Genomic DNA, 12,308 nt, shown 5'->3' on the forward strand with positions numbered 1-12,308 from the left:
ATGCTTTGTATGTCTTTCATTCAGTTTAGAAAATATTGATAGAAATAAATCCATCTTCGATGTAAATATAATCTGCTTCTCCTCATCATATACGATTATTCTTATATGAATGGATAATTTTATTATTTTTTTGAGATGGCATGAGTTATGTTTTTTTTGTCATTTTTACTATTACTGGTACTGATTTGGTCAAGCCTACTACTTGGTTTCAAATAAGCAAAAGTTATGCTATACCTTACAGTTTTATTCATGAAATTAATCATTAAAAAGATACATAATTTCTAGATTCATGTCTTTTTAAAACTGAGCAAGTAGTAGTATTTGTAGCAATAATGATAGCAAAATCATAGTTTACTTCAGCTTCCCTGTAAATGCAGCCGAGTCTTTGATACAGCTTCCAGATTTGTGCTCAAATACTGTAATATACTCTGACGTATTTTTAATGTCATTTTTCTTCAGATTAATAATAATAATAATAATAACCCATGTCCACCTATTTAGTGTTTAAACTACTACAATCCATCTACGAGTGCTAACATATTCCGTTCAACACTGATCTTTATTAGCCACGACTAGCTACATGTACTGTATTAAGTTAATTTTGTACAATTAATTTGCAGCACTAAAATACGTTATTATTTGATATCTAAAAAATTATCAACTTCCTGATCCATGTATATATATACTAACATTTTTTTATCGTCACGTATGGAATACAGCCCTGAAATTTTGCCGTGTATTTTGAAACAGCAAAATCCAGATCAAGGCAAATATCTATATCAAGAGGAATAGTAAAAGAAGATGTTTATGGGACGAGAACTTAAGGAATAATTAATTATTTTGTTCCTACATATTTTAAACAAATGCGTCAACACAAAATCTAAATTTCTTTCATGAATAAATTCTTTGCTGCAAATAAACAACAGCACATATGGAGGATTGAAGCCAGGCCCTTGTACTGGCATAATGTTGAGATATAGATTCCTCTGTAACTCACAGCTAGACAGCAAAGAAGTTACTATCAGATATGGACAAATCAAGATCATTAGAATTAAGGTTGACGCTCACTGGCACGAACCGACCGGAACGGAACGAACCGGAAATATTCTGCGAGAGACGTATGCTTGTATTTTAAACGGCAAACGCTCACTTGTCCGAACGGAAGCAACCGGCTGCCGGTCCTGACGGACAGGGTTCTCGCGACACGACCCTAGCGGAATTTCCGATGACGATCGGCTGCTTTCGTATGTCTTCGCTGGTCTTCGGAGAAAAGTGTGTTGGCTGTTCTCAGTACTTTCCTACTCAACATGTGCTGGTGCGTTGTCCAGACAGATTATTCTTAAAATGGGTGATGAAAAGTTAATTTTAACAGTGCTAATCGCGCTTCTTGTGCTGATTGGCCTTCGAAATGTGATGTTTCCCTTCATTATTTGAGATGCTAATAACCAGGGAAAGGATTTATATGTAAATACATATTTACTTATAAAGCTAATATAATTTATATTTTGCATTATCTTTATGTTTCACAATGTGTAGTGTTGAAAAATCCTACTTTTATTTTCCATATTTTTCCATATTTTAGAGTTTAGTACATATTTTCTTTAATTTCCATATATTTTCCATATTTCATATAAAACAGTCCATATTATATTAGGTTTAACAATAAAACAAAACAAAATTCCATTAACTTTTAAAAATACATTTCAACAATAGAGATTTAAACACATGTTCAGTAATCCCTTTAACATCAGAGTTATTTGAAAATTAGCAGTCCTATCAACAATGGGAAAGTAAGTTACAAAACTGTATTAATTTAATTTAAAATTTTTAACAGACTTCAGTTGTGCAGCTCAACAGTTAAATGCCAGTCAGAGTACACATAGGTTCAGTTTTGTAAATCATACTATAAAGACGGTAAATATGCCAAAAGTACGTCATTCAGTCAATTTAAAATCAAAACTAACAAGTTACATTTCAGAATTTAAAGAAGATGGTTTATCAACTGACAATAAAATATTATTTTGTAATTTGTGTCAGTGTGCAGTATCATCTACACAAAAGTTCCTGGTGCAACAACACATTACAACTAGTAAACATCAGGCCAACAAACAACTAAATTCCAAGCAGAGACAATTGTTTTTAACACAACCAACAACATCGAATGTAAGATCTGAGTTTAACATCGACCTGTGCCGTTCTCTCATCTCTGCTGATATTCCTCTCTACAAACTAAAGAATAAGGTCTTCAGGGAATTCCTTGAAAAATATACTCAACATACAATCCCGGATGAGTCAACACTTAGGAAGACGTATGCTCCATCCATCTACGATGAGACAATACAGAAGATAAGAGATGAAATTAAAGATAGTTCAATTTGGGTTTCCATTGATGAGACTCCCGACAAAGAAGGTAGACTTGTTGGTAATGTAGTTATCGGTTTGTTAAGTGAACAATATTCTGAACGAATTCTTTTACATTGTGACGTTCTAGAAAAGTGCAATAACAAAACTATAGTTAAACTGTTCAACGAAGCTATGGGTATCCTGTGGCCAAAGGGTATTATGTACGATAATGTGTTATTCTTTATTAGCGATGCTGCCCCTTATATGGTCAAAGCTGGACAAGCATTATCTGTTGTATATCCTAAATTGACTCATTTTACTTGTGTGGCGCATGCATTTCATCGTGTGGCAGAAGTGGTCAGAGACAATTTCCCTAAAGTAGATTTGTTGATTTCATCAGTGAAAAAAGTATTTCTCAAAGCTCCCAGTAGAGTTAACGTGTTGAAAGAAATGTACCCTGAAATTCCATTGCCACCAAAGCCAATTTTAACTAGATGGGGTACATGGCTAGAAGCAGTTGAATATTATGCCGAACATATAGACTCTATTAACAATGTTCTCCTTGCATTGGACTCTGAAGATGCAGTCTCAATTGATACTGCGAAAACAGTTACCTGTGACATAAGTGTGAAGAATGACTTAGCTCACATTCAGCATACATTTTCATGCATCATAAAAACGCTCAAAAGTCTCCAAAATAGGCACCTTTCACTATCTGAAAGTTTTGAAATTATAAATAGTACTGTGGAACAACTGAATCGTGGTAGAGGTAAAGTTGCAGATGCAGTAAGAGCTAAGGTGGACACTGTACTTTCAAAAAACCCTGGATATGAAGAACTACAAAAGGTTGTTGCTGTGATGAGTGGTGAATCAACAGTGAAGATTAACTTGGACTTATCCCCAGCAGACATTGTGAAATTGAATTATGTACCAGTTACTTCTTGTGACGTCGAACGCTCTTTTAGTCAGTATAAATCTATCCTCAGAGACAATAGAAGAAGATTCACTTTTCAGCACTTGAAAGAAATGTTTGTAACCTATTGTTATGGTAACAGACAATAAAAATTGTGTTTTGTTGAAACTACATTGGAAGATAAGGTACGTCCATTATATTTTTTGTTTAGTTTGATTAAAATGTACCAATATTTAACGTACATAGTCATTTTTTTATAATTTTAAGTCCATATTTAATTCCATATTTTGGTAAAAATCCATATTTAATTCCATATTTTGGTAAAAATAACTACATATATATTTACATATTTCATATATTTTTAGTCCATATAAATCCGTTCCCTGAAATAACCCATGTCCACCTATTTAGTGTTTAAACTACTACAATCCATCTACGAGTGCTAACATATTCCGTTCAACACTGATCTTTATTAGCCACGACTAGCTACATGTACTGTATTAAGTTAATTTTGTACAATTAATTTGCAGCACTAAAATACGTTATTATTTGATATCTAAAAAATTATCAACTTCCTGATCCATGTATATATATACTAACATTTTTTTATCGTCACGTATGGAATACAGCCCTGAAATTTTGCCGTGTATTTTGAAACAGCAAAATCCAGATCAAGGCAAATATCTATATCAAGAGGAATAGTAAAAGAAGATGTTTATGGGACGAGAACTTAAGGAATAATTAATTATTTTGTTCCTACATATTTTAAACAAATGCGTCAACACAAAATCTAAATTTCTTTCATGAATAAATTCTTTGCTGCAAATAAACAACAGCACATATGGAGGATTGAAGCCAGGCCCTTGTACTGGCATAATGTTGAGATATAGATTCCTCTGTAACTCACAGCTAGACAGCAAAGAAGTTACTATCAGATATGGACAAATCAAGATCATTAGAATTAAGGTTGACGCTCACTGGCACGAACCGACCGGAACGGAACGAACCGGAAATATTCTGCTAGAGACGTATGCTTGTATTTTAAACGGCAAACGCTCACTTGTCCGAACGGAAGCAACCGGCTGCCGGTCCTGACGGACAGGGTTCTCGCGACACGACCCTAGCGGAATTTCCGATGACGATCGGCTGCTTTCGTATGTCTTCGCTGGTCTTCGGAGAAAAGTGTGTTGGCTGTTCTCAGTACTTTCCTACTCAACATGTGCTGGTGCGTTGTCCAGACAGATTATTCTTAAAATGGGTGATGAAAAGTTAATTTTAACAGTGCTAATCGCGCTTCTGTGCTGATTGGCCTTCGAAATGTGATGTTTCCCTTCATTATTTCAGATGCTAATAACAGATGAAATTTTAAACATTTTTCTTCGCTCATACGAAAGTACTAAAAAAACCATTACTCGATCTTTACACAAATGTGGGCAAAGATGGTTAAATTAATCAAAACACTTTTTTATATTGTTATGACTAGAGCCCGGATTGTATGTAATTACATATTCCGTTCCAAATATGTAGCTATAAGGAAAGCTAAAAGTCCGCGAATCGTATTAAATTTAAATTTAAATTTAAATATACAGAATAAAGAATATAATTACAAACAAACAAGACAAATAGAAATAAAATAATACCATCAATATAAAAAGGAGATACAGTAGTATTAACAAAATTTGAGACCGAATGAGCAGCGCTCGTGTTCGATCGCAGTTAAGATATAATATTAATAGGCCTGTAAGAGAATATAAAATAAAATAGGAAATAAAATTAAAATTACAGTTACAGAAATTATATAATACAATATTAATATAAGAGAAATACAGAAAAAATAATAAAAATAAATAAGTAAAATAAAATAGGAACTAAAATTTAAATTATAGCGGCAATGGAATTATATAATATAATATTAACACTATATATATATATATATATATATATATATATATATTTCAAAATTATAGAATACAAATATAATATAGGTTGATTAATTCATACACATAGGCTATAAATTTATTTAATCAAATTGAAGATATTAACACGTTTCTAATTTTCTTGTTATATGTTAGTGGGTAACATGTTAGAAGTTCTGGGTGTAATTTAGTTAAAGCATTGTACAACCGAGGGCCAAAATTAATGCTATGCTTTAGACCAGCAGATGTGAGACATTTAGGTTCTATTAATGTTGAATTAATATTTCGTCTTGTGTCATAATTATGTGTCTGTAATACAAACTTATTACGATTTTTATGATAAAATTTTAACAGCGTATGCTTATAAATTTGTTCAATATTAAATACATTAAATTCAGAATAAATTAATTTAGTTGGATAATCGAAACGTTTCTTCAAACAAATTTTAATTATTCGTTTTTGTAGTAAATTTAACGAACTAAGATTAATTTTTGTACTTCCACCCCAAACCATTATACCATATTGAATGGTAGACTGAATAATGGCCAAATAAACATTTCGTAGAATTCTAATGGGTAAGTAGCATCGAAGATTAACGAAAGGGATCATTATTTCGAAGTTTTAAATGTTTTTACATATTTTGGTGCATAATAAATATTTTGGCATATATTATATATTTTAAAATATTTTGAAGGATATTGCATATTTTGAAAGAATATATACATTTTTTCACTAATTTTCTCTCTACGTAATGATTAAGTTATTTTTAAAATTGTTTATAAAGCTTATCCCTTCGTCTCTAGTGCATAAATATAATTTGATAATTGAAAATAATAACGTATTCTGTCAAAAAATGGACATCTCTTTGCAATGCTAATAGTTTGTATCCCTTGAGAAGTAACGGTAAAGTAGGTATAAATACCAATGCGAATGGTAGTAGTGAAGGAAAGAATGAATCAGTTGCTCTAAAAGAAAACAATAGTTTTTTCTGTTTTTTTTAAGAAACTTATTTTGACATCAGGTAATATAATAGCAAGCCTACTGCCATTCGCATCCAAGTTAAAAGACTGGATTTCAATTGACGATTCCTTTACTAAAATGGTAAAATCGTGCAGTCCAAAGTGTGTGACAAACGCATTGGGTGCTCCATGAAGTCACAATTAGAATAGCATTTAAAAATTGAACTTCATGTGAGAAATAAAAAACGTGCTCCGTCGAAAAGAAAAAGTTCTTCTTACACAAGTGGTGCTGAAACATTCGTCTTCTACAAGTGAATTTAATAAAAATTTGCGCATGGCAATGGTTGCTGCAGACATATACAGTGGTATAAACTTGGAGTTCCAAAGTTCCAAGCATTCCTACGCAAATACTGCAACTTCAACATTTCTCATGAATCAACACTCCGGAAAAAATATTTGAACTCCTGCTACACTGACACAATGGAAACGATTAGAGATGGACTTGATGATTCCTACGTATGGGTTGCCGTTGACGAGACGATCAATAACCGTAGAAAATATGTAAAAATATTCAATTATTAATTGCGCCTCCAAACAATGAGGTTCAATCACATGTGCACCTGTAATTTTTTATTAGTGTGCACAAATACATCTAATAAAGCTTAGATTTTAAATTACCAACTTTTTTTTATTTATTACATATTTATCTACATACTTTTTTAGCTTCATATTTATGTAGTCTACATAGTTCTCATTTTCACATTACATAAAATCCGGGCTGTAGTTATGGACCCATATTTTCTTTTTTCTTTTCTTTTTTCCTTCCTCATCAGCTAAAGACTCAGTAAAATAAAATAATCTTCGGAACTACTATCCCACTCCATGTTTAAACCAGACTGCCTGTCGACTGTACCGGAATATTCCGAGCAGTGAGCGTCAGAGCTTCCGCGGAAGACGGACTGCTGTAGATTTCCGTTCCGGTCGGTTCGTGCCAGTGAGCGTCAACCTTTAAGGTACTGTTGGGTTCAACAACATCGTGTAGACCTATTTCTTCGTGCTAACTTTCAGTCAGATTCCAGTCCACGCTATGTATGGGCTATTCCATATGAATCGATCAGTAAAAAACCTCGGATTTTTTAATACTCTAATTTTTCCCCTACTTATACAAGGTGCTGAGGAGAGTGCATTTTCAAAAATATACTATCGAAAGTCAAACGGTTTTCGTATTATTGAGCGACAAATTTAGCGTATTTTATAAAAACAAGCCTCTTTCAGCGCTCAGAACTCTGGAACCATTTACTGCAGAACATTGAACGAGAGCTTATTTTGAAGCTGACATTTGATAGGTTATGTTAAGAAGTAATCCTTATTTTTATTGTGTACAGAGAGACATATAATCTGATTTTACTTACTTTTAGGCTTTTTGCCAATTTGTAAAAATGTAAAAAAATATTGAGAAAAAACCTTTCATTATTAAGAGGGATTCGGCATTATTTGCTTAGTGGCTCGGCAATAAGTTTCGAGGGTATTAAATAAATTATTTTCACACGCCTAGACTTGAACGGCGCAGTACCGCACGCACTGGCCGAGAGATGAAGATAAGTGAGCGTTGGGCGTCATTTTACCCCTGTGTTTATGAAAACTTGTGATAAAGATAGCCCAGCTATGCGCTACTAGACTAAACATCACGTGTTTGTCTCCTGGCCTTGCTTGTCTCCGCTAGCTCCCGTCTCACAGTCAACTGGTTAGTTCACGCGCGTAATATTTATTTCCTTTATTTGATATTTTCAATACTTTCTTATCAACGGTGCACCAGTAAAAAATATGTGTTTATTTGTACTTTCAATGCGGAATGTAACCATATATTTTTAAAATATTTTTTCGTGGTCAAGGGCGTCTTAATGAAGAAAAATCTAAATTTCTCCATTTCCATAAAAAGTAAGAAAAACTGTTTACATGTCAATATAAACTCTAACTTCTCAGCATCAAAATAAACCATGATTTTGATCATTGGGTGAAAGGGTTTCGGAGCCACAACAGTTTAAAGTTGCAAATTTTATGAAAATACGATAAATTTAAATATTTTTAATTTAAACACTATGAAGTTCTGATGCCTCAAACTTTGCACAAAGCATTGTATCACAGTTGTGAACGGACAGAAAAAGTTTCATTGTATTTAAAAATCGCAAGGTCAATTTTCCCTATATTTCGGTCGATTTGAGAAGGAATAGCCCGGAAGGCTCTTACCGCACTTGGGATGCGTTACAATCCAGACGTCATCCGGACGCACGGCCAGGCGTCGGATCCTGGCTATATGGTTGGGGAAGTCGCGGGTCATGGTCGCACCCGATGGCCAGATCCTCACGACGCCGTCTGTGTATGTTTGACGATTAGCCTTCACAAATTTGTCCACAAGAGGACCTCTCAATTCTTCCACCTTGAAGTCTTTTTCTTCTCCAGACATCCTCGTCGTACTCACCTGAACAAAAGAGGCTAATAAAAATAAACAAGTCAACACTTTCAGAGATTACTATAAAATTAAGTTTCCTTACCATAGCGATATCTATGTATATAATTTGAACTGGTAATGGAAATTAAGGGAAAACGGCTGAACGGATTTTAATGAATGACCCGTCATTTTGAAGCTTGGGATCCAAGGATTTTCAGAAAAATAGTAACTTTCACTGAAGCGTTAGTTTTCCTACATAATTTTCCTATTTTCAAACATCCATCTTTCGTTAGTTTTGAGAACTAATTGCATTTCAGTATAAAAGAAAACACACACTACAATAAACAATAAACTATTACACGAAGGCCATGACCTGCAGGATTGCTGACATATTTAGAGCTCAAATTCAATTGGTTTTTAAAACTTCGAGATTTACTAAAAATAATTTACAGGTCTGATTTTGCGGTGTGTAATTTTCTGAGTACAGGTGTGTTTTGGATATTAAAATCTACAAAACTTGAGGATATTATTACCATCAGAAATTAAATATTATTATAGTTAATGCCATGATGTGACTATTTTTCATTAATTATACATATTAATGCTATATTGATGATATGAAAGTGAAAGGTTTTGGGATTATATAAGTAGATACAGAGAATATCTTAAATTAGATCTTCATTGCTATAAGTTACTGAGTGGCGGCTATGTCGTGTGTATATATATATATATATATATATATATATATATATATATATATATGTAAGTTTTATAGTTATATACAAAACTATAAAACTTACGTAAGATAATATTATTAAAAATGAAATATTTTTATAGTTATTAATCAAGTGGGGTTGGGTTTTTTTCATATACTTAATGGTGGTGTGGTGTAGATATTTATATGCGTCATTCTCTTCAGTATTGGCTCGAGAGAGCGCAAAAATTGCAGTTCCTAAAGAAAGACCAAAAGGTATTACTTATTGATAAAATAAGACCTCCAGAAAATTTTGTAATCTCCCAATCATTTCAGCAAGATCTCTTAGCAGGATAAAATAATTTTACCCTCTACATTTCAAGCTCTCCATGCAGTAGGTTACATTCAGAGGGAGTTTGTTTCATTATTGTGGAAGCAAATAACTTTCCAAATGCCGATATTCTTCATTGGAAATAAATCCGATAAATTTTTATTTGAACATCTAATGGAGTTAGTTTGCAGCATTTGCTGCAGAGGCCACTAGTATAATAGAAAATTACAAATGGTCAAGATCAGTTATATAATATTAGGAGAATATAAATCAGTTACATAGTATAAGGGGAAAATATACACTTTATAAGACATAAACTGCTCGAGATAAACTCGATGTGGTTACAAGACATAACAAGTTGAATAACAAAAACGTAATATATAGCAGACAAATACAAACAATGAAGTAAAATTCAAGATAATAAAAATAAAAGAAGAGAGAAAAAAAGAAAGAATGACGAGAGAAAAAAAATAATAACTTGATCATGTAAAGCAAATTGTTTTGAAACTTTCTCAAGAGTTTACTTCTGCTCAATAAAAACATTTCTAAGTAGAGAGTACTTAAAAGTAAAGTGTACTTAAAAGATTTTAGACTCTGACTGCTCCTGATTTCCTGTGACAAGGAATTCCGGGAACGGGCTGTGTGTATTGTGAAGGAAGCAGAATAGAGAGATGTTTGATGGAGTGGAATTGATAGAACAAGGTTATGCTGTGAACGTGTATAACGGTTGTGTGTCATTGCATGGAGTTTGTGATAATAATAATAATAATAATAATAATAATAATAATAATAATAATAATACTTACTTACTGGCTTTTAAGGAACCCGGAGGTTCATTGCCTCCCTCACATAAGCCCGCCATTGGTCCCTATCCTGAGCAAGATTAATCCATTCTCTATCATCATATCCCACCTCCCTCAAATACATATTAATATTATCCTCCCATCTACGTCTCGGCCTCCCTAAAGGTCTTTTTCCCTCCGGCCTCCCAACTAACATTCTATATGAATTTCTGTATTCGCCCATATGTGCTACATGCCCTGCCCATCTCAAACGTCTGGATTTAATGTTCCTAATTATGTCGGGTGAAGAATACAATGCGTGCAGTTCTGTGTTGTGTAACTTTCTCCATTCTCCTGTAACTTCATCCCTCTTAGTCCCAAATATTTTCCTTAGCACCTTATTCTCAAACACCCTTAACCTATGTTCCTCTCTCGAAGTGAGAGTCGAAGTTTCACAACCATAAAGAACAACCGGTAATATAACTGTTTTATAAATTCTAACTTTCAGATTTTTTGACAGCAGACTGAATGATAAAAGCTTCTCAACCGAATAATAACAGGCATTTCCCATATTTATTCTGCGTTTAATTTCCTCCCGAGTGTCATTTATATTTGTTACTGTTGCTCCAAGATATTTTAATTTTTCCACCTCTTCGAAGGATAAATCTCCAATTTTTATATTTCCATTTCGTACTATATTCTGGTCACGAGACATAATCATATACTCTGTCTTTTCGGGATTTACTTCCAAACCGATGGCTTTAATAATAATAATAATAATAATAATAATAATAATAATAATAATAATAATAATGTGTTCTTTATGGTTGTGAAACTAGGACTCTCACTTGAGGAGGAACATAGGTTAAGGGTGTTTGAGAATAAGGTGCTTAGGAAATATTTGGGGCTAAGAGGGATGAAGTTACAGGAGAATGGAGAAAGTTACACAACACAGAACTGCACGCATTGTATTCTTCACCTGACATAATTAGGAATATTAAATCCAGACGTTTGAGATGGGCAGGGCATGTAGCACGTATGGGCGAATCCAGAAATGCATATAGAGGCCGGAGGGGAAAAGACCTTTGGGAAGGCCGAGACGTAGATGGGAGGATAATATTAAAATGGATTTGAGGGAGGTGAGATATGATGATAGAGACTGGATTAATCTTGCTCAGGATAGGGACCAATGGCGGGCTTATATGAGGGCGGCAATGAATCTTCGGGTCCTTAAAAGCTAGTAAGTAAGTAAGTAAGTAAGTAAGTAAGTAAGTAAGTAAGTAAGTAAGTAAGTAAGTAAGTAAGTAAGTAAGTAAGTAAGTAATAATAATAATAATAATAATAATAATCATAATAATTAATTAATTATAATATTTTAGTCATAATAATAAGAAAAAACGATGTATCCCTTTGAGTTTATTACGATACAAGGGTAGTAAACATAATTAATACGATAAGTTTTTTCATGAGAATCGCGAAGTAGCCTATTAATTTGATTTTTATTTTCTTTGTTTTAGGAGAGTCACGAGGCTAAAAACGCTGAGAAACACTATTCTACCATCACACGAATAAGCACAACAATAAGACATGCAGAATTCTTATTTCATCCCTAGGGCACGTGGCAGGCAATGTAGTACGAGTAGGACTATACCAGCAACAACCGCCACTGGTCATAATTAATATTGTAATGAGAAATAATAAAAACTTCAGTTTTATGACGTCAATACGTTAATTTCTTATCTTGTAATAACAACACATGTCTAGTTATGTAAATTAAGTCGTTATGTGAAAGATATTTGAACGAGAGAATTACATTTCAAATAACATAAGAATTAAGTTCAGGGACGGTCTTCAGTCCATTTCCACGCAACAAACTCTATTGTGGTTATATCATTTCTTCGAAATATTTGTTGCAATTTGT

The 12,308-nt window shown here is 33.2% G+C and overlaps 1 protein-coding gene across 3 annotated transcripts in view; it reads right to left on the reverse strand.

Annotated features, from left to right (window-relative positions):
• LOC138697507 (sulfotransferase 1 family member D1-like) overlaps positions 1 to 12,308 on the reverse strand; it is a 56,476-nt gene that overhangs the window by 27,988 nt on the left and 16,180 nt on the right. For all 3 annotated transcript variants that reach the window (XM_069822808.1, XM_069822806.1, XM_069822807.1), the window contains exon 2: positions 8,379 to 8,610. In XM_069822808.1, the coding sequence (XP_069678909.1) occupies positions 8,379 to 8,610 (232 nt within the window). The remainder of the gene's footprint in view (positions 1 to 8,378; positions 8,611 to 12,308) is intronic.

This window comes from Periplaneta americana, chromosome 4 (genome assembly GCF_040183065.1).
Source record: "Periplaneta americana isolate PAMFEO1 chromosome 4, P.americana_PAMFEO1_priV1, whole genome shotgun sequence".
Taxonomy (NCBI): domain Eukaryota; kingdom Metazoa; phylum Arthropoda; class Insecta; order Blattodea; family Blattidae; genus Periplaneta; species Periplaneta americana.